This window comes from Buceros rhinoceros, unplaced genomic scaffold (assembly GCF_000710305.1).
Source record: "Buceros rhinoceros silvestris isolate BGI_N320 unplaced genomic scaffold, ASM71030v1 scaffold8902, whole genome shotgun sequence".
Taxonomy (NCBI): domain Eukaryota; kingdom Metazoa; phylum Chordata; class Aves; order Bucerotiformes; family Bucerotidae; genus Buceros; species Buceros rhinoceros.
Window position 1 is genome coordinate 15,063 of NW_010400616.1, and position 23,438 is coordinate 38,500.

At 39.3% G+C, this 23,438-nt stretch overlaps 1 protein-coding gene across 1 annotated transcript in view; it reads right to left on the reverse strand.

The window, feature by feature from the left end:
- The window catches only part of LOC104489740 (prominin-1-A-like), a gene marked incomplete at its 3' end in the record, with an annotated part of 34,881 nt that extends 14,648 nt beyond the window's left edge, over positions 1 to 20,233 (reverse strand). Inside the window, exons 1-3 of the mRNA XM_010131942.1 lie at positions 20,014 to 20,233; positions 4,545 to 4,603; positions 1,481 to 1,507 (exon numbers count right to left, since the gene is read on the reverse strand). Of these exons, the coding sequence (XP_010130244.1) occupies positions 1,481 to 1,507; positions 4,545 to 4,603; positions 20,014 to 20,233 (306 nt within the window). The remainder of the gene's footprint in view (positions 1 to 1,480; positions 1,508 to 4,544; positions 4,604 to 20,013) is intronic.
- Positions 20,234 to 23,438: the final 3,205 nt, after the last annotated feature.

Below are 23,438 nucleotides of genomic sequence, written 5' to 3' on the forward strand. Positions count from 1 at the left end.
TATAGAGCAAATAATTTAAAATCACACTACAGACTAAACCATCTACTAAGTTACTGAGGTTACGGATGTGGTGGTTTTTGTCAATAATTGACAACTATTCAACAAAAAGATATACAACGTTGTAGATACTGATACCTAGTGATTATTTAGCTAGAGTATTAGCTAGGTAAACTACAGGACTGAGTGCTAAGAGAGAAATAAGCACACAAGAAACGAACTTGAATCGATGCAATTGAAATAGGTTAAAAATGAACACTTGATTTGCTGGACCACAAATTTACTGCTTCTCACTTCTGTTTCCAAAAAGCCTCCACAAATGTCAGCAAGGCTGACTAGACCAACACTCCTTCTGGGACAGGGGACGGAGGCTCAGCTTGTTATCCTTTTTAATCAGTTATGAGTGTAGAGATTTGTATGAACCACAAAGGGATGTACTTCACCAGAAAATCGATTGCAATGGCAGAGGTTTCTTCAAACTGCTGAAGCAAAAACTGCTTAGGGACTGGAAAACATGAAAGACTGGGTTTTAAGCTCTCTCAGGTAAAGACATTTATTCTGCTGCCAAACAGCAAAGCAGCAGCAACTAAAAGGACGCTTTCAAGAGCTGGAAGGAGTGAAAGGGATTGATGCAATGAAATACCCTAACTAGCTTTTGTGCTGGAAGCAGTGCAAGTGCCTCAAGACCGAGAAGCTGGGCCAGGCAGCTTTGGCGCAGCCCCACACAAGGTGACGTGGCTTCCAGGGGATAAGCAGTGAGCTGGCCACAGTGTTAACCTGTGCTGTGAACACAAGCCAATACAACACAGATCAGGCAGGTGTCTGTGCACAGAGGTAGACAGCGTGGTGTGGGCACGCCCCAGCGGTCTTTCTTCCCTGATAAATCTCTCTTCTCCTTTCTTGACCCAGTTTTAGAAGAACTAATTCTCATACTACTACTTTGAGTCCTCTTCTGTTTTACTAATCCGCCAGCACACGGGCAACTTGGCAGTAAAGGGACAAAATTGAGGTTGTGTATTGTCCTGCAAAATAAGTTGAAATTTCTCACAAGCTATCAATCATGCTCCAGTTCCAGCTTCGCTGATGCCCTTCCTCGCAATCCCTAATTACCAACTGATCCAAATACAGCAACCATCACCATTAGCAGAGTTGCAAATTTCTGACCTAATTAGCAATTCTAGGATGAAACCTATTTTTTTTATTGTTATTATTAACTATTAGTTAAAAACTGTTATCCCTTCTGAAGAATACGAACTATATGCTTGGAAGAAGAACTCGACTAGATTTTAGGAAAAAACACAACCTTTTTCTAGTTAGCTGAACACTTCAGAAATTACTTGACAAAACAATACGAATTTTAAAATAACTTGGATAAAAAAATTATAAATGACATTAAAAATAGTTATGGATGTTTTAAGAGAAGTGGTGTATACAGACATGGTTAGTTTGTTTTCAAAGGTGTACATCTACCATAAGACATTACCTGAAGAGTCAGGACAACATTTTCTGGCTGTGGAAGTCAAAACAAATGGAGAATGTGTATAATACACAGGCAGCATGCACAAAAACAAATCACATGAATAATGAATAGTTAACCATGACCAAAACTACTAACAACACAGAAACAATAAGAGAAAGCTACTAAACTAACACACAGAAGCACCATTAAATAATTATGGAAAATTATTTACAATGAAATACGGAGCAGATAATTCCTGGTTTCCTTGGTAAGAAAAAGGAATCTAGGTTTTGCTCAACAAGTATTTCCACGCTAAACTGCACTGAGCATCTGTTTCATATAATTCCCAACACATCTCACAGAATAGAAGGCTAGAGATTTCATTACTTTGAGGTTAGTGATTTCTTCATGAGTTACACCTGTCATAACTGACCTATGATATTCCTGACTGTTTCTTTTCAACTCTCATTTTATTTTGGCATAAAAGCTACAGTTTTAGCACCAGGTTCAGGACCTTCATACATTACACACAAAATTCACCCTCACTTTAACTAATTATGTGGAGGTTTAATTTAAATTATTCAAAAGTAAAAAAGAAAACACATTCAGGAATGACTAAGTAAGTCTATATATCAGGTTCTTAATTGATTTATTACCTGTAATTTAAGAAAAAACCCTGAAAACTAAATATTCAATGATAGGAATTTCGGAAGAACCCAATTTCCCCTTTGTTTCCACAATGGAAATAGAATTTCTTGTATTTTTCCCCTTCATCTCTGTATGACAAGTTCACCAGTGCTAACACTTTCCCGTTTCTCACAACTGAAAGAGAAAAAGGAAGTGGAAAAGCTAAAGACAGCAACTTGAAGTCTGAAGAGAACCAGAAATATTCTCAAGTTTTAGGCAATTTTTTTCAGCATCACACACAGCTTTATGAAATTTCTGCTGTAAAACATGCTTAAAGCATTCAAAATAATATTTGGAACTATACTTTTAATGGGAGGAAACAAATGCTTACCCTCCCTTAAAAATCTGGTACCAACTGTGATTTTGAACCTTTTAAGGCAGCACATCTCCCAGAAGCAGTAAAGCAATGGCAGCAGCAGCAAGCTAGCTCCTCTTGAGCAGGCACAGCAGCTGCGCTCAGCCTCTGGGCTGTCCTGGCAGATTGCTGTCCCTGACAGCAGAAAGCGAGATGTCAATGGTAAGAGCCCAAGTGGAAACACAAGGACACACAGCACAGAAGTAGGAGGGGCCTCCTGGGTCACTAGCACATTCTACAAATAAGTTAAACAAGATACAGAGGAAAGACAGTAGAAATTTAACAGGATACATTTCAGAACCAGATTTCCTGTTCGCTACCAAAGGGCTCTTCCTAACATTTGGTGAACTAGAGTCTTACAGGGATGTATGCATGGCTCATTTTTGCCCCTTTGCTTCTATGACAGCACCATCTTTTGCCCAAATACAGTTTTTTCTTCCCAGTGCTGCCTCTCTGTATATATTTACAAGGAGTTATCAACTCCTTTACCAACTATTTTGCTAAGCGAAGCAAACGCTTCCAGTCTTCTCTGAAGACCTGTTTGTTTCCCAAAACATTCTTTCTGAACCCATCCTACTCCACATCCATTCTCCCTGAATTTGAGTGATCAAAACCATGGGCAACATTTCTATGTGACATTCACGCTTCCCTGCCCCCACTAGAAATTCCTCTACAGGCACATCTACAGCCATGCTGGCCTCTTCACAGCTATCTTTCACTGATGCTTCTGTCTTCTGAAGGGACTGTACTTCTCTTGGTAGATTTTCCTTTTCCAAATTTGTTTCAAAGTTTTGCATTTTATTCAGATCAAAAAGAGGAACTATAGATGGCTTTATCTGTTTTACTTCCTAAGCACACCTAATATTGTATTGGCCACTCTATAACCACTCAGTATTTTAACAAGTGTTTCCACTACACAGGGTTACAGTTGTCATTAGTCTCAAATTTCTCATCACTTGCACAGAAGTTGCTAAATACTATACTCATGTATACCACCTACGGTCTAATGGTTTTGTCCGAAGACTCTGCCAAGTCACTCCCCGAGTGTGCAGGCACAATCTGCGATGCACTGCTCTCACAGAGCCCCAACAAGAAGCATATGGGATTGGCAAGAGTTGCTTGATGCAGCATAACAACAATACCCACACACTCGGATGTCACACAGAGGTTATCAAGTTACTGGAGTGATTGGCTCATGGACAGGAAGACATGGAAGCACAAGGCTTTCCTCCCTCAAATCTCAATATCAATAAGGTTATTCTGGTTCAAGGCAATCATTCAGTGCCTGCCACTACGCCAAGTTCCTCACTCATCTTCCTGACAGGTCCACCATATTGCAGGGATGACAAACAAGTAGCTCACACAAAGTAACATGTCCGTTGCATGGTCCTGGTTAAGGTTCCTACTGCAGGAACTCAAACAGTGACATTGCTTCAAAGATGGGGTACTGTCCTTGAGAATAGTCTAAAGTCAGATTCAGATTATTTTCTATCTTCTCCTGCTACCAAGTACCCTACAAATTTCCACTGTTACAGGATAATCATAAACCTAAAGAGAGAATGAAAAATACCTGTGATGTGATTCACACGCTACATAAACTAAAATATATTTTATAAGTAGGCTATGGAAACTTTCTTTTACAAAGGCACCAGAATCAGCATATAAATCCAGCTTTATGAGGACAATAGCTGCAGCTAACATGAAAGCTGAGCAGTAATGGTTGTCTTAAAGCATTAAAAAAGAAACCACACTTTTCAATGCCAAGAATTTTTGTGCAACAGACACAACAATCACATTACAGCTGGAATTTATAAGTGAGCCTTAACTATGCATAGCTTCTTTACAGTGGCTTATGAAATTTTTTGTAATATTTTTGGAAAGCTTTTGGACCCACATTTTCTACGAAAACATCACACACATCATTCACAAATTTCATTCTTGCATCCTGTTGTTATTGCTTTAAGATACTATTTCCTATTTTAGAAACAAAACTGAATTTCAAAGCAAGTTCTCATTGTTTTATGTGGATACACATAGACAATTTACCTTCTGATAATCGCCCTGTGTATTTCCCAACTTCTGCTGTGCTAGTTTTCTGATGAGATCTGAAAATAAGCAATAATATTCCAGAGTTTAACAACATAAATATTTAAAACAGGGGAAAGAGGATGGTATGAATGCTACTGCTAGGTAGGCAAGATGAAATTAAGAAGTGACATCAACAGGTTGGGCAAGCACGTGTTTCCATAAACCTGTCTAGTAACCACATTTTTAATTAGCTGTGTATTTTATGGGCTCACAAGAAGATAACTAGGTTATCTATCAATTAATCGACTCCTGACGAAATACAGTGAAGGATTTTCCCAGACCATCATCTGTACCATAGCATCATTTTAAAAGTTAATCACAAACTTATCAATAACCTGGACAAAATTCTGAGTATCAGTTTTGCTTCATGTTTACCACAAGTACATACTTGTGTGTATATATATACACACACACACACAGAATTAGATACGTAATGTGAGACACAAGTTCATGATGCCTTCTTGACCAAATAGTACAAGGAAGAATGCCCTTATCTTGCCAACATTATCCCAGTTTTTTTCTTTTTTTTCTTTTTTTTTTGTTCTCTGGACGAACAACCTTCACATGAGAGTACCATGTGATACAAATCAGAAAGTCTGACACATGCCAACTTACTGTACGTCCAGCTTCATCTAACACATTCATTTCTAACTTGTTCACAATACAGAAAAAAATAGAGCAACCACCAAAAAAAGTAAGTAGAAAGTTAAAACAAATAGTGCCACTTAACATTATAAGTATCATTTCACCATACCAGCTTCTTTCAGCAAACCCCATCAGCGGCAACAAATGGGTCAGCTTTTTGGGACACTACCAGCCTACCCTTACTAATGTTTTGCCACCCCTATGGGAAGTATGCTGGGAACTGTGGCTCCTGGTCATTTCCATGACAATTGCACTTGAAGAAGGGAAACCCCAGCTCTGCAGAACCTCCTCCTCAGAGGGGCATCAGTGGCTCTGGATGTGCTGCATGCTAGGCTGGGTACAAGCAGTAGCATTCATATATTTGGGAGACATGACTGACTGAACTTCTGGTCTCCTCTGACCAAAAGAAAACATATTATGAAGGAGCACGTGACACCTCAAGAAGCCCTCTGCCTCCCATGTTCATACAGAGCTAGACCTCACATTACTATTACCCCACTGTTATTCTCCCCACATGCAGCTCAACATACTTGAGAAAAATCTCCAGTAAGTTACCTATCCCGGGGATCAATAAACAGCCTGTAGGTTATAAACTGAGTGTGCATTTCCCCCCAAATCTGAGCCCTCTTCGGAATTTACTGTAGCACTTGTGAAATATCTTCAGTGAGTTCACAGAGGCTGTGATCTCGTGCTTCTCTAACCCTGTATGTGGTGCAAGAAAGGAAAACGCCAAGCAAACAGCACCCATAGTCTTCCCTCCCCAACACCCTGCAGAGGGAACGTGGACTCAACTGATCCACAAGTTGAAGAGATCCTAAGGAGTTCCTTGCAGAAAACTATGTCCAAGGAAAGAAAAGACACAATGAGGCAAGGAAGCTGCAGCCAGCCAGACTGCCACATAAGAGAGAAAAAAAAAAAAACCCTCAACATATCACCAGAGCAAATTATCCACAGATGGGAAGTCTACTCTAAAACGCAAAACCGATGCTAGCAGCAGATGATCAAGGACTCTAAGGTGAGGCAGCCTCATTTTAGAAAGACCATACATGTGCTAGAAGATACATCGAATCTCATAGTAACAGAAGTATATCTAAAACATATGTAAAATAAGCACCGGAGTCAGGAGACTACAAAAGGAAAGGGCACACACTACTGCATGGGCAACAGACAGTTGATCCACACTGCAGCTCTGAGACGTCTCGCATACTGGAACTAGCGGAGTCCTTTCTAAATCAAGACCATCCCAGGCACCATCCATGTTTCTCTGGGAGTTTCAGTGGGAAGGAGGTACACAGCCAAGTGAGGCAGAACTGCACAAACGCCAAAAGTGTAATTCACACTGGCTGTTAAGAATTTTTTTTCTTCTTCAGCAGAGGGAATTTTTCTTCTTGTTTATGGCTATATACCTACCAATTTACCATAAGTAAATTTAAGAAGTACTGGTGCATAAAATACATAATGTAAGGAGTTTTCTCTACAGCTAAGTGCCTTTCAGCAAGCAGAAAAAGAAAAGGGTTTACATATTTATTCAACCATTTAGCTGTGTGACAACACATTTAGCATTGTGTGACAACGCACCACAGAACAGCTGCTAAAGAGAAATTTCTACTCTCCTTGCTGCTACCCTGAAGCCAAGCAGGAGAGCCCCCAGCAATCTGGCCTTGCTTTTAGGCTGCTCCTAATTCAGAGGTTCATCTTGCTTTGGAAAAGGGTTGGAACTGATGACATCCTGGGGTCCCTTCTGATGGAAATTATTTCAAAATTATCCTACAATCATGCTTACTTTTTATTGTAACTTATTTGATGGAGGAGTGAAAGCATTGCGAGGAAGCATGTAAGAAAGCTATGTTTTACTGTTGACAAAAGCTTCCTTTGATAAATTTCCTACTGATGGAAATCAGTACAAGATAAAATTTTAGAAACATTAGCCTTTCCTGTTAAATATAAGTTTAAATGGAGAAAACAATACAGGTTTTATACATAGCACAATGGCCACTGTTACACTACCCATTTTCCCCCTTAATTTTTCAGAATGTGAGATTTCCCTGCTGAATAAAGATTTACTACTTGTATTACTTTGCAATGATTTTTCAGAAGTAGTGTGACACTTCAGGGTGTTTTTCCTCACCAGTCAGCACACAGTGATCGACCACTCCTTGCCATGAATTCACTATTTCAATAGCCTTCAGTATCAGCTGGATTAGACATATTCCCAGTTGATGAATTTCTAATGAAATGTGTAAATTGTATATATTCCTATAAAAAAATAATTTTGACTATAACTGAATGCGAGATTACCTGCAGCTACTCCCCCACACATCGATAAGCACAAACATGCCTTAGTGGTTTTGCAGCATCAAGAATCTCCCTGGCTTATTGCAGGGAGGGTTGAACTAGATGATCTTCAGAGGTCCCTTCCAACCCAACCTATTCTATGATCCTTCAAGGTTTTACGCACATTAACAGAACGCACAGTTACTACTGCAGCGCATAAGAGTTAAGCTTTGCCAGGTACTGTGTAAAAACAAGCATCACTGTTTTTCACAGGTAGCTACACAGCTTGCTGTAACACAAGAAAGAGACACCTCAGCTCACATTTATTCAGCCTGTGACTTCGGTTTATGTTTATGGAGCACCCTTCTTCTCCAGCTGAACATCTCACCTCTAGAACTTAAATACGTGTTTTGGTTTTTTTTTTAATTGATCTAAGGTATCTCAACGTGACTCTCTTCTGCATTACTGGTAGAGTACCACCTTGAAGCAGATTCCTCTTTCAAATACAAAAGCATGAGGAAGGTGTGATAAAAAGTGACATCCTCTGTTTTCAAATTAACAGGATTATTTCTGAAATCTTGACTTGACCAGCTGCACACATTGTCTCACAGGACCAGTAATCCAAGGCTTTAGCACAGAAAACATTTTATCACTGGGGTTAAAGAGATTTACCTTGCGAGGCTCATTTACACAGCTAATTACATTATTGCTTTGCTCTGTCTTCTTTTTGCTCTCATCACACATGCAAAATGCCATCTGCTCTAGTAAACCTAACTAGCCAGATGAACTGTTAATTTACCAATGCAATTTGTAATGAAATATTAAGCACCTCTGAGGAGCCCAGTTAAGAAAACATAATCACCAACTCCTACAATGCACACGTACTGTGTACATACACTCATCTCTCATTACCCAGACAAGAAAATGATAGCACTAGGCTTGCTTCTTAGAACTGCTCTAGAGAAAGGGAAGCAAAAATGACAGAGATTTAAAAATAAACTGTCGGGCTATTGAATACCAACATAAATTAGTTCCAAATTCTTCTTCCAAGAAGGACCTTTTCAAATCTAGGTGACAGGAAAATAGCTGGAGTAAAACCTTTGGGAATGCTATGTTTCATCTTCACTCAAACAATTCCATTGAGCCTGTTCAGTTACAGTGCAATTCCAGCATTAATCAAATTATGTCAGAAATTAACATATCTTTTTATGCATAATATAACATATTAGGCCTCTATTCCAAAAAGGACTTCAAGTAAACCAGTAAGAACCATGACTGAAGCATTCATGTCACACTGAATGGAGATTTTTCAGAATGAGGGAGAATTGCATAGATAATACACACGATAAATTAATAACTGCTTTAATGCTGTTTTATTCTAATGCATATCACAGTATTTCCTCCCACTCCCCTTAATCTATAACAGATAGAGTCAATGGACTACACACACACCGAATAGTTCAGTGTCTCTGACAGTTCAACCACATTTAATGTCACCACATTTAATTAAATAAGTAGCAATAATTAGTCTGAAATTAATGAATTAAAATTACTTCAAGCTTTGGTTTTCCTTTCTAATAATGACTCAGACTAATGAATAACTCTTGCAAGTCCAAGAAAACCAGGAAAGCTATATTAGCCTTTCAGACTTATCAGAGAAAAATCTTTCAGGTGTCTTGTAGCAAGTTTTACTGCAAGTTTGTTGACATTTTAAACTACTTGCTTGGACTTGAATGGGGCTTTGGTTACTTCCCCAAAGTTGGAAAGCCTCTAGCCATTAGCCTTTACTGTGATTTATGTCCCACTGAAGAGGTCTCCTTCAGAAGGTAACCCAGTGACCTCCTCTTTACTGCCATTTAAGTACCTAACAGCTCTGCTCACTCTGTCCCTCATGGCACAGTGATCACTCGGCTCTGGTTCCACTGCAGAGCAAGGTGAGAGCTCAGTACTGTTCATGGACAAAGAATTGACACCGTGCACATTGGTGAAGAGACTGCTGAGGGGATCCCACCACATTGCTCGCCCTGTGCAGTCTCTCCTCTTTCTGCAGTGCCAAGTGGGAAGTCTCAGAGTTGAAGAGATCTTCCCACACAACAGAAGACCACTTTAGTCCACAGATGAGGAGTCTAATCCATGCAGCTAACCGCATAGTCTAGGCCATTCCTTTCCAACTCCAGATCCGAAAGATTCACTCCCCTCTTCACATCTCCCTCAGACAGACTTAGGTCATAACCTCTGTACCCAAACGAAGGAGAAGAAAAAACCAAACAAGCAAACCACAGCATTCTCAGATAAATTCTCCCCACAAATTTTAGGCGAGCAATCTCTCTATATGATTCCCAGGTTTTTTCCTGGAGTTCCTAGGAACATCAGGTTGGTTCAGCTTCCACTCTCCTGCTCCTCACAATATGCCATGCTGGACTTCTTCCTCTCAAGCACAACTTCTGAGAGATACCCACCTTCCCTCGCTTCTGAAGCCCCCACACAGGACCACCTACTTAGGCTACAGAGATGGTAAAAGGAAATTCTCTGTCCAATCACCTGTATTTCTTTAATGCAGGTGAATAAAATGTGCAGAAACTATAATCTTAAACCATCAGCCATGTTTTTGGACAAGAAAAAAGGCAAGAATAAAATCCCTAGAGACTGCTTATTCTACAATGGCTAGAAAAACTTGTTTGAATGGAGATTAAAAAGGACAACTACTACTAAATCACTTAAGTATTTTATCTTCTCATCTCATCTGCTATGGCAACCTGTCTTTTCACCATTTTCTGCCTTCAATATGCTGTTTCTTTTTATCAACACAATCATCATCCACTCCCATTCTCTGACTCTGCACTCTTTACAAGCTGATCAAAAGAAAGAGAAATACACTTACCCTACAGTACTCTGGCTCGGTCTCAAAATCCAGCAACACACAATGCGACACAAGGAAAAATAGGGTAAATGCATTTTTAAGGTCTTGGCAGACCTGTAAAGCACACAGTGTGTTATTCATAGTTGAAAGGACCATCTACTAGACCACCTAAGAAATGAATCTTAGCTTATACTGGATGCAGTGAGGGGCAATGCGACAAGGGCTAGAGCTGCAATATGAAGGATGCAATGAAGAGGTGAACGGCTACGAGCAGAATTGAAACTGTAGGAGTGGTCTAAACACACTGAGCTTTAACCAGAGGGCAGGCAGGATGAACCACAGTGCAACTGCTGTAGACAAGGAATCGCTGAGCGGCAACAGCTGCTAAGCAAGCAGGCTGCAATAACCAGAACATGAAATTAAAGAGACCCCCTTTGCAACCTTCCTGACAGAAAATACCATTGATCTACTGAAGAAATTATACACCAGTGGATAGACAATAGTAAGTCAATGAACTTCATTCGTGCATATGAAAACTTATCCAATTTCCAAAAAATATGGATAAAACTATAAGTTTGGTAAATTTAGCTTCCTCAAGGTTGTAATTAGTCAGGAAGACCAAATGTAATTAAAGTCTTCCACAGAAAATCCTCACACCTTACAGCTGCTCCAAACTTGAGTTTATTCCTTCAGTGCAGTCACATTTTCTGTTTAGGCACATTCTGCTTTCCCCAACATGCACAGACAATGCTAAAGAGCCTGGTCAGGAAAAGGTTTAAAGAAAAAAAGCAATTGCCACAATATTGACTGTTACAGGACTCCTAGAATGAAAGATTTCTCCTTTGAAAATAACCTTTGCAGGGACTTTCTAGTTGTTCTTTGCTACAAAGGAAGTTCTGTTCTTGCTGAAGTTTTGAAAAAAGAACAAAAAAAAAGAGAGAAGCCTTTAGAAAAATCTTTCCTTAGGAGACTGCAATAAATTTGCATATATCATGCAGATACAAAGTTAAGTAGAAAGCTTTGAAGAAGTATTCCACACAGAAACTGCATTCTCTCATTTTCTAAAGGCAACAAAACTTCTGTAGCACATTGTTTGTGCCACAGCAGCTATTTTTTGCCACTTACTTTGTTTGCAGTAGCTACCTAAAGTTCTCTCCAGGCCACCATCTGGTAAGGATTTACAACAGATTACGGGCAAAGATTTAACTTGATGCGCTGTATATGCTTGTCTGTTTTAGCACACTGCAGAGACTGAGCAACTTCTTGATAACGTAGGTTCTGTAGACATACTGGACTTGTAAATTCGATCAAAGCAGTAAATATTTAAAATGTATGAACCACAGCACTTTTTTCTATTCCTATCTCTCCGCAGAAGTTGCTATAAACTGAGGAAAGCACAGAAAAACCTCTTATATTGCACAACTTGAATTACTGGAAATATGAACACAGATAATTGGGAATTACATGCTGGAGCCCCACTGGTACCAGCTTCTAATTACCTCAGTGACTGGCATTCTGGCAGCCTCACTGAGGTTCCTCAGAATTCCCTCTCTTTTCCCCATTTCTGCAAGGGCCACAATTTTCCACATACGTTTGGTAACTGTCACACGCAGTACTGCAGAGATCACTACTTCATTCAAAAATCAAAGCAAAAGTAAAGGTTGCTACTCTGAAGAAAGTTAATTAGGCCTCAAGCTTGTATTTGTTCTGTACAGGTACACCCAAGAATCTTTCAGCTGAGTTAAACGCTGAAAGCAATACTTCATAGTAACAAGAACATTCACAACTGTAATCACAAAAATAAAACCATTTCGTGTATTTCCAGAGAAAAAAAAACATCTTGACTATGTTACAATGCAATGCAGGTCACAATTGAATCACAGAATTGTTTTTAGATGAGAAGAAATAAATGTGCACACCGCAAAAATGTGTCAAAGCAGCTTTATGGAGCTTCTTCATAACTGGTAGGCTTACACTAAGATGTTTATGTTGGTTTGTCAGTTTAAACTACAATAGCTGACATTTGTGGTATCTGCTTTCCCTTCTACAAAGAAAATAGCTCATCTGTGGAAATGGAAGAAGTATACTCAAAAGCTTTCATACCAGGATGGAAAGATTTAATACTATTAAAAGGATGACAAAACCCCCTAAAATTAATAGTTGCACATTTATTTTGCTCCAGCAACTTTTGAATAGTGCATATTCATTTACATAAAACCATCTAAAAGTTATGCAAAGCATCCTGAGAAGCAAAAAGAAAATAGTGAGAAAGAGAGGAAGAAAATCTATTTCTCAGAATTTTCAATGTAATTGACCATTGACTATAAGGACAGAGGAAAGAAGATTTGTTGCAAAGACCTATCAAGTTCTTATTACTTTGGCTGACGTCATTGAAGAAAAAGCTATCATTCAACAAGAACTACAAGTTTGTTGCTGTGTTAACGACAAGCTAAGCAACCTGTCAGACATAAAAAAAGAGCAGAGATCTAGGTTAATGTCACCTAATTATGATTGTCTGTTACAAAGAAAGATAAAGTAAAATGACTGCTTTTCCAATAACTGGCAGTGTCCATACAGTATCTCACATGAACTCAAAATGCTTCATAAAAGCCAAGGTGAAGATGGAATTGAGAGGTCCCTTAGAGGCTTGTGAAAATAGTATTCCAGTAAGTTCAGTGACATCACCCCCATCCCCGTCAGTTCCATGAACCACAAGTTAGAGAAAGAGAATAAGGTTCAACACCATGCAGATAGATAAGCTTGTAAAAATTAAATGGAGTTGGACCATGGACAGACGAGTAGATGACATTGCTAAACTAGGAAAATCACAGAGCCTCAGCACAGCAGCCTGAAAACCCACAAGATATCTGCAGTCACAGATAATTTTCAAAGAGGTTCACACATGATAACGTGGTGGACCCAAAACCTATTCCATCCCACTTCTCACCATACAAGATGCTGCAGGTATGCTCCGAAAGTCTCAAACAAGCTTTCATGCTTTTAGTAGTTTGGATTTCCTGTTAACAGAGGAAGGGACATAAATAACAGCCTTCTTCATATGGCATACTCTGACTGTGATTACGCACTGGCATCTGAAAGGTAAAACTTTAGCTATGACCAAGCTGGTGCCCAAGGCACTTATCCCTTTGCTATGAGACGCTAAATGGAATGGGCATTCTTTTAGAGAAGTTAAAAAAAAAATTCAATACACATAGAGCTGAATTCAGCATTTCCCTGTAATTGCTAGTACAGAAACACCACACTACATTCAATATACCTAACAGTACCACCCCTGCCCCCAATACACACACCACGCAGTAGTACTAATTATCTAGACACACAAATTTTGCTTTTTTCTTTAAAAATATACACACCCTATCTATGTTCATCATTCAAGGTAAAGATGATTCACATAAGGCCACCTTCTGCCACAATACTATCCCATACTGCCCAATCCTCTCTTCCTTGCAGCTCTGGATTTAGCTGCACCCAGAACTCATCCCCTGTGCACCAGGAGCAGGGAATGCTGCTGTTCAACAATTTGGCTATACCTTGGGTCTCCCATTAATGTCTGTAGACAAGCAGAACAGGGTCAGAACAGTTTCAAGCATGGCCTGGCACTGCCCGTGCTGTAATTATTAGCAGGTTTCCCGAGCCAGCTTGGCAACTCACCCCACTTGCTAGGAAACATTCCCAACAGACAGAACGGAAATAACTGTCTACTTTGGAAGAGGTGGAAGGCAGTTTAGGTTTTGGAAATATGAGCTGAATTTCAATACCACACAACTGTAGGCCCATTTTATTTATTATTATAATCTAACCTCCAAGTGATACAACTGCTTGCGGTGCCCTCCAGCCTATTATCACAGCCATCTGTGGTAATGCCACTTCTGAACACCCTCCCCACAGAAAGTAACCCTTCAAGCTTTGCTTGGGGTTCATTATCACTAGTTTCTTCCTCTGTCCGAACAGTGTTGAAATTGTGAAGCTAGACTGTCATTTTTCAAATGCTGTCAAGATATATTTTTTCTCCTAGCACAGCTGACAGTCAATACTAAACCAGATCGGGGCAAGCACTTCAGAGAAAGGATTCCGGATGTGTGTATAGTGCAAGATTTTCAGATTAAAAAGCGACTTGCTTATTTTCCACAAGATGCCTGTCTGCAGGAAAGATTCCTTGTTTATGTAATCCAAAAGAGGGGGCAGGAAGACATCTGAGAATTGTTAATGCCTGCAACTGTAGTTTTCTGCAGTAGCCTCCAGCAGATAATCTGTACTAAGCCTTCCCGCCCTAAAACCTCATTCTCCTCCCTGTTCACAAAAAATCCTTTTGACAAGCAATCTGTTAAAATAGTCTGCAGTTTGGAATAGTTCAGGGAAAAGAAACTACTCTTCTGACGCCTAAGAAAATAAAAAAGCAGGTCTTAAATCTACTTCAGCAACATTCCCAGAGTATGCCTTGTTTACATGGGTATGTCATCAACTAGAGCATCTCAACTTTCCCCTTCTTATCCCAGTTCTACCCACATGACACCACCACTACTTGATATACACAACCTCTGTCACCAGAACCTGCATTTTTGACATATACATGCTTGAGCTGCTACTCTAAATTCACATCACAGCTCTAGCCATAGTGCTGGAAAAACAAAAGTTACAGGGATGTGTCGAAGGCACTGGTTGTACAGCTTACTGAAACTGTCATGTCACAATACAGCTTAGCCAACGTAACAGTTAATTTACTAAAGAGCAGATCTTACTCTTCTTTACTTCTTAGTTCCCGCACTACCAATGGCCATCTGTGCACCTGACCCAGCTTCAAGACATACACTTTCAGAAAACCAACCTACATACACAGAGTGGGTAGCTGTCAAACGGTAGCTCAAAAAAACCAGTCTACCACATCAGTACAGTTTCCCACTGAAACTAAAACTGAGACTTCACAGAACTGGAAAAAGGATACTGTAAGTTAAGGTTTCATAAACGGTCATAACTGCTTCAGGTACCTCCACAGTACCTCATGTTGCTGGACTGCAGCATCTGCACACGAGTCAGAGCCAGAGCACAGTCCTTTCACCACATGCTGGTGTGTACATGCCCCATGTTCCTGGGAAAGTCTACAGTTTAAAAAACAAAAGGGCATTACCAGATACAAGTAGCTGAGTTTAGCTCCAATGCTGTCACATCCAGATACATGCAGGTTTTTTGTCGAGGAACTGTGCAAGACTTATTACTAACAAGGAACAAAACTAAAGTAGAAATGGGCAACCAAGAACTAAGTAGTTACAAAAGGGAAAGAAGTTAGTTTCATGCCCCAAAAACCTAACTCTGACTCACTGAGCTTTTAATTGAGTGGGTGACAAAGTGTTCTGATTATTTGCTTTAGAACCTTACATCTAACATAGCTAATGTATTAAAAAAAATCAATATCCTAGGAGCTCAAACCTACCTACAACAACATATGCATTTTTTATTACACCTACACTAGCTACAGATACACTCTTTACCTTCACATCAAGTTATGTGATTTTTTTTCCTAAGTTAAAATGTTTTAATTGCTGAAGACTCATGTGAGATATTAATTGCAGAGACAGAGAACACAGGACTAACTTGCTGAACTTCACAATTTGCAGGTGCTTTAAAGGCTGACCAGCTGAGGAGAAAGGAAGATCAAAAGGGGTCAGAGACAGGACTTTGCATTAAAATAGTCAAGTTCTGATCCTGTCTTATGCTCAAACTGTTCAACATGTGAGATTCCATGAACAGAAAGAATTGAGAGGTGTAGTCCAGGTTTAAAAACTAGCTTGTTCTTGTTCCCACAGGCAAATAGTACTTTTAACTCCTCATACTATCTTTTGCCCAGGAAGTGTCTGCACTCAACAGCTGATTTGTATATTAAAGTTTTATTCCCACTTCAGCAGAAACAAGAGTTATCCAGAATAAAAAGCAGAATCTGGAACAAAGCAGTTGTAACTTTAAGTGGCACAGTTGTCCCGCAACACATTCAGGTACACTAGAGTAAGGTAAACAGGCCTGTAAAGTTTTTTTGTCTCATTTCACCTAAAAATAGGTGCAGGAGCTTTATTCTCAGCTTCTTTCCTTTGTGAACTCTTCACATTTTCATTACAAGACACAAGCTGTGAAGCTGAAGATTTGTTGTGCACATCCTGCCGGCAAGCGGAATCTGAGATTAACACTGTCTTAGTGCAACTAACAACTGGTTTCCATGGGAACAAGGACAAAACCATGCTAAGACATTCATAGCAGCCAGAGGATCATACTGACCATGCCCTGTCTATGCCAAGTTCACATCCGAAGATGTCCAACACAACAGGTGACATGCACCATGTCACAACCATGAACTGACTTAATTCCATTAATAAATTAATGCTTCAGTTTATGACAAATTCTAACTAGGAGAAAAATTGACAATTTGTTATGTTGGCTGAATGAGGAAGTAACTTACAATAAAGAGAAAATTACAGGAAAATTGCAAGTGGCACTAGTAAAAGGCAAGAATAACGATGCTCTATCCTACACAGTCCTCAACAAAAGGAGTAGCAGCACTGTCATCTCTGTTTTGCAAATGGATAAACCAAGGCACAGCATGGTTAAACTGACTATTGAGCCTTAGGTAGCAAACCAGGCACCAAACACAGTCTTTTCCACTCCAGTGTATCATTAACTCAAAGCGGATCCTGCTTCCCCGCGTACCAGTTTATGCCTGGGAGCAAATTCACTCCCATTTACACCAGTGTATCATCTAGTGAGGACAGAAGTACTTAACTGGTGGAGTTAAAAGCAGAATCTATTTACACTCACTGAAGCGTTGCAATCAGATATCCTAGTTCACATTTTCTAAACTAGTTTCTCGTCGTATCCAAAGAGCACAGTGGTCATCTCGGACTCAGCAATTTAAAAAAAGCTTAAGGAGTTACAGTTCCTTGCCCTGGTTCTGTTACTGTGCTTTATTTGAGCACTATACTTAATCCCTTTAATAACTCACCTATTACAGCTAAACTTCAAGTAAGTTGTACATCCATAAACCAGATGGCATGAACAAATATAGAAGTAAATAATTAATCACTTAGATTTAACTCAAAAACAAAAAAACCTTACAAAAATAATTCTTGAGACTGGTTTTCTTCAAATGAAGTGATCTCTTTCAATTTTTAAGTAACATAGAAGAACATTTCAATAAATGTTAAGGCCTAACAGCTGCGTATACTTCAAGAATATGTTTCCCAAAGACGCTGATGCCCTTCATACTTTTCTTTATCGTAGCAGGATAAAGCACATACTAGCTTTCTTTCTAAAAGGGACACTTGGGCCTGAAGGAGTATGAAAGTTATTCAGCTCCACCAGATCACTACTGCAAGCTCAAAGATAACTTGCAAAGGTAGGAATATCTACATGCAATTAGACAATCCTGTCACTTTTCTTCCTCCCAGCTAAGAGTACTAACATCAGATTGGAAAACCAAACATCTAATACTTCCAAGTATTAGGAAAAAAAATGTAAGACTACTAAGATCAAAGGTCTGAGTGACTGATGCCAAGTCCTGCACGCAAATCACACTTCTCCTCTGTTATGGTTGTATGCAATACACTGGGGCATCAACCTGGAGCTAAATCTTCATCATTCTGATTAGACTGGGGCTTCAGAAGTTTTGAGTTCGAAACATCAAAACACTTGCTTTCTGTGCCCATTTGTGATTATGTTTATTTTCTTCTCTGAATCAGAATAAACTCTATTTCGAGTTGGCAGTTTAAAAAAAAAAGGCATTTCAAATATGTAACTACACCATTAATACACTGAATGTGAAAACAGAATGGCATATGGCAAAAGAGATTATGCGGATTAACCAATTAAGTGGTATGAGTCAAACCTGCATGATCCATCAAATCTGTATTTTGCAGAGAGGTATGCGGGGGCATGGGAAAAGGACTTCACCTAGTGCAAATAATGAAAGCCAAACTTCTAAAAATTACTGATTTGGCAAGAAGTATCTGTGAGGATGGAAGGAGAGGTATGAGGTGTTCAAAACTTACAAGCTAAGAACAAGTGATTTACTTCTGGATGTCTCCTTTCTTTCGAATGCTGGATTTCATAACACCTACTTGATGCAGAATTTACAACAAGCAGTCCCACAGGTCTGTAATCTTGATCATAACTTCTACGTTCAATAATTATGTGCTTATATTAAACATAATAAATAATTTAATTTGACATAAGGTTACAGAGCAAATTCCTGGTCATAAACATCTCACTGAAATCAAGTTCCCACAAACATAAGAGAATAAAATACTGAAGTAGGGCTTAAGGCATAACAAAGGCCTGTTTCTAAGAGTTAAATGCAGATACAATCCTAACATATCAGGTCTCACAGATAGGCAATTATACCATCTGCATATTTTATGGAAGGAAAGAGGGCACAGGAGTATTTGGAAACAGTTTCTCCAAAAGGTGACACTACCGTCAGCTTCATGCAATTGCTCTCATTACACCTCGTGTAAGACCTGGTCAGAAGACCGATCCTGCAGGGAACAGGCCAGGATTTTGGTGCCTGGTTAATACCTGGGCACTCATCTAGTACCAGGCACTCATCTAAACAGAATTCATTCATTCAAGTTCATCTGAGCTCATTCTTGAGCAGCTATTGAAGAAAAGTCAAACATACAAGCAAATAGTAACTCACAGGTACCATTACATGTACATGATCAGAAAATTCATTTAAAACTTAAAATTACTAAAGGTTTTTATACATAGAAAGATGTACTACCAAATAATATAAACACCGTACAACTAAACCACCAAAAGGAATCAGTAACAAACCAAAGCCATTCTTAGATTTAGTAAAGCTTCACCTCAATATCATTTTAAATGCCAATATTATACAAACAGATTAGCTCTTTTTAGAGCTAAATGAAACAAAAAATATGTTGGAAAGATGAGTTAATACATTTCCCATCGGAAAAGGACCTGGGGGTGATTGATAGCTGGCTGAACATGAGCCAGCAGTGTGTGCCCAGGTGGCCAAGAAGGCCAAAGGCATCCTGGCTTGTATCAGAGATAGTGTGGCCAGCAGGAGCAGGGAAGTGATTGTCCCCCTGTAGTCAGCACTGGTGAGGCCACACCTTGAATACTATTTTGGGGCCCTCAGTACAAGAAAGTCATTGAGATTCTGGAGCTTGTCCAGAGAAGGGCAACAAAGACGGTGAAGGCTCTAGAGAGCAAGTCTTATGAGGAGCAGCTGAAGGAACTAGGGTTGTTATTTAGTCTGGAGAAAAGGAGACTCGGGGGGGACTTCATCATTCTCTACAACCTGAAAGAAGACTGTAGCAAAACTGGGGTTGGCTGCTTCTCCCACATAGCAAGCAACAGGAAGAGAGGACAGCTTTCAGATATATAAGCAAAGTTCTGTGAAATTTCATCAACATTTAATTTTCATTAACAACCTCTCCCCCCCAATATGCTTAGCAAAAAAAATGCTGTTTTATAATGGAACTGTAAATATTTCCAGGCCTTAGCACAGGCTACCAACAAAGCCCTTCATATCATTTACTTTCAGATTATGGTCTTGACATCTAGAATAGCATGAACACATCAACAACAAATCTTTATTTAAAAAATAGTTTATCTGCTTACCTTGAGGAAAAGAATTTGGCTGCACCAAGTACAGAAATGCATGTACTATTTTAAACAAAATTCCTATTGGCCCAGGTTCATGGTATGCACCTGTATCATACGTCTTGGCTGGTACAAATCCAAAATCCAAAGTTCCAGGAGGTGGTTTGTATATAGGCTGTACCTCTGAAATCGTACTTCCACAAAACAGCAGCAGCAGCAAACAGAGTTCCACAGCCATAACTAGCAGTATTCATAAAACTGGAGGTAGAGGTATTTGTCCCACCAAGTCTAGAAATCTTCAATACATTCACTTGGGGGGTCAGCTTTCTAGCCAGGAAAATGCTGGTGTGCCCTCACACCTTTTCTTTAATGTTTTCTTGCTTTGGAGCAGTACAGAAGCCTCTCGTGGAAACGACTCAGTGCATCATCTCTGGCAAAAACAAGAAAGAACTCGTTAAGGTGTGTGGAAGCAAGAAGGGAAGTGAAAGGTAACCTGCAATTTTCTGTGGAAATTGAACATATCAATAGTTGTAAAAACAAGCCAGATAGGATAGAAAAAAAAAAAAATTGGAGTTTGTGAATAACGTGGTCTAGTATACATGCTGTAGTTGAAAGAGCGGCAAAAAACCAATTATGCATAGTTCCAGGTCACTGAGTTTTCAAAAACAAACAAAGCAGAGCATTGGGACAGCTCCAAGGGAAACAAAACTAAAGGTACGAATTGCACCCCTGACTATGAACAATATGTCATGTCACAACAGTTACACAATGCATTTAATCAGCCACCTGATGTTACCGTAGTTGATGGCAATTACTACAAGTCATATCCTGTAGCTTCTTTAATCTCAATCTTTCAGTAAAACCTTCCAGATGCCAGCTACTCCTAATCTCCTCCAAGACTGAGGAAAGAAATAATTCATCAATTAAAAGCTATCAAAACCAAAAAAAAAAAAATCAACAAAATTTCACCCTCCTGACAGGGGTCAGTAATTACTTTCTATTAACTCAAACCTTCTCCAGTTCCTAAGGAGAGCCCTGAGAAGCCAACTCAACAATTTCGAAGAGCTGAGTGCCATTAAGGTGACTTTGGATGCTTATACATTCTGAATCTACAAAATCACAGCAGTTTATATAATCACTACTTAAGAAATACAAACAGAAATCCCCCCAGGTTTTCCAGTAAAACAACTGACCACATCTTCATCTATTTGGGGCTAGGTAAGACACCTTCACTTCAGCATGGGCCACGGTGGCCTCCAAGGAAACAGAATAAAAAAAACCCAAAACCCAAAAAACTAAGAACAACAAACAAAAGGCATCAGAAAAACTGCTGCTGCTTTCTGACTTTGGAAGATACAAGTACTCGATGAGTGTGCCTGCAATCATCACGCTGACTTTCCCATAAGACTGCCTTATCCTTGAAAAGTTCTTGGTGATCTACCAGAGTACCACTGGTGGGGAAACCTGGGAACATACTCCTCATGACAAGCTGCCCATTTCAAACAGGAACACCCAGCACAAACTTTGCTTTGTCTTTGCTTAGCATAGTTGAGGCTCCATTGCCTTTTCAGCAGCACTACCCAATAGAAATGTTTTTAACGTCCACTTTGGTGTTCTGACCTTTTGCTTGCAAGAATGGCAAGAAAATAATGCAAACACCTCATGGTCGCAGCCCTACACCAATACCTCGACTTCCAAGGTGCTTCCAGGTCAAAGAGATGCTGAAGACAAAGACTTAAAAACTGACAGTATGGCGAGACTTAAGTCTCTCCCATGCTTCACAGCCTCTGGTAAAACATAGGCTACCTTCTCAAAACAATTATTGAGTTGCAAGAAATCATGTTGCAGGCTTGTTTAGTAGTCCATGCTGCATTTAAAGAATAGACAAGAACCAAATCAAAGAACTAGAGATAGTTTTGTCTCCCTGAAGTCCAATCAAGTCAAGAAGAAAAACTCAAATCTATTTTTCCCCCTCATGGCTAGCAAAAACCAGGAAGAATGAGCAGTAATAACGCTATGAACAGTGGAATTATCCAAGCCTTATTCAAAAAGGGGTGCAATGATAGCAACCACTCTGAAATATGATGCTCAATTCAGGAACATAAGAACTCAGAACACATCAAATCACAAGTATTTTCCTATCTGGAAAAGAATGTTTTGTTACAGAATAATTAAAGAAAAAAAAATGTTCGGCTCCAAAAATATTACTTTTCCCCCTTTAATTCTTTCTTGAGACTAGTTTTCTTCAGCCTAAAAGATATTTTTAGTGGAAATTTTTTATGCACCTTTTACGTACTCCAGGGCTGAACAAGGAATGGACAGAAACTGAAAATTGCTTAGCTTGGAAGTTTCTGTACAGAAACTTTACAGGACAATATATAACAGGACTAGAACTAAGTGAAAAAAAATATTTTGCTTTAATGTAAGAACTGTGAAGATTGTGCAAGTTTGACACAGTGCAGTTCGGTCTGATTTTCTTAAAAAAATGTTTGAATACTTTTTCTAAGTAAAGTTCAGCTTTCTGGAGATTTCTCAAGTACAGTAACAACGCATTAATGAGTCAGGAGAAAAAGCTCACTCATGGTGATGGAGCCTTGATCCCAAGAGCTAAGGAAACAGATACAGAAGCGTACAAAGCAGGGGAAGGCTAGGTGTGTTTGTGACAGATGAAACTGAGAGGAAGATGGCCTCTCTAACTGGTGTCTGAAGGCAAAGCTAGAAGACAGGGCATGTTCTCTGTAGCGTGTTCCGTTATACTAGAGAGAGGGGGCAGAATAAGAGAAAGTACCTACAACTTCTTTGTATTGTTAGATTTTAAGAACAATTTAAAGTGGATCTAATTGGACAAATAGTCAAATCAAGCACTGTCAAAATGTCTTCCCAATATAGGAAAATAATCACCATGCCTGCTAGCAATGTCAAGTTACATATTATCCAAGACAGAAAGCTGGCAGTTTTAAGACAAGGACACTACTGAACTTGCAAGGACACTACCCATACTGCTGTTACAAACAATATCCTGCTAAGTGGAGAGAGATAACCAGCTTTCAATTCTCAAGACACTACTAAAGTCTCCAATTCTACATCATTCTTAATTAAGCTTTTATAAAGTTCACAATTTTCCAACAAAGCAGGCAGGTTTCTTCCAAATAAAAGAATCTGCAGAATTCTGACCATACTCTCTTCCTCTCTGTTTGCTGGCAAATATGTCACAATAAACATGGTATAGACAATCTTACTGTGCAATTCCTCTAGGCTAACACCAGATTTCTACACTACACAAATCATTAATATATTTTCAAGGTTACATTAATAACAACCAGGAGCTCACAGAAGAACTATTAAACCTAAAACTCAGGATACCTCTGAGCATTCAACATGTATTCAACCTGCCTAAAAATAACTCAGATGTAAAAAGCTCCCAGCAGTTATCCTGAATTGTT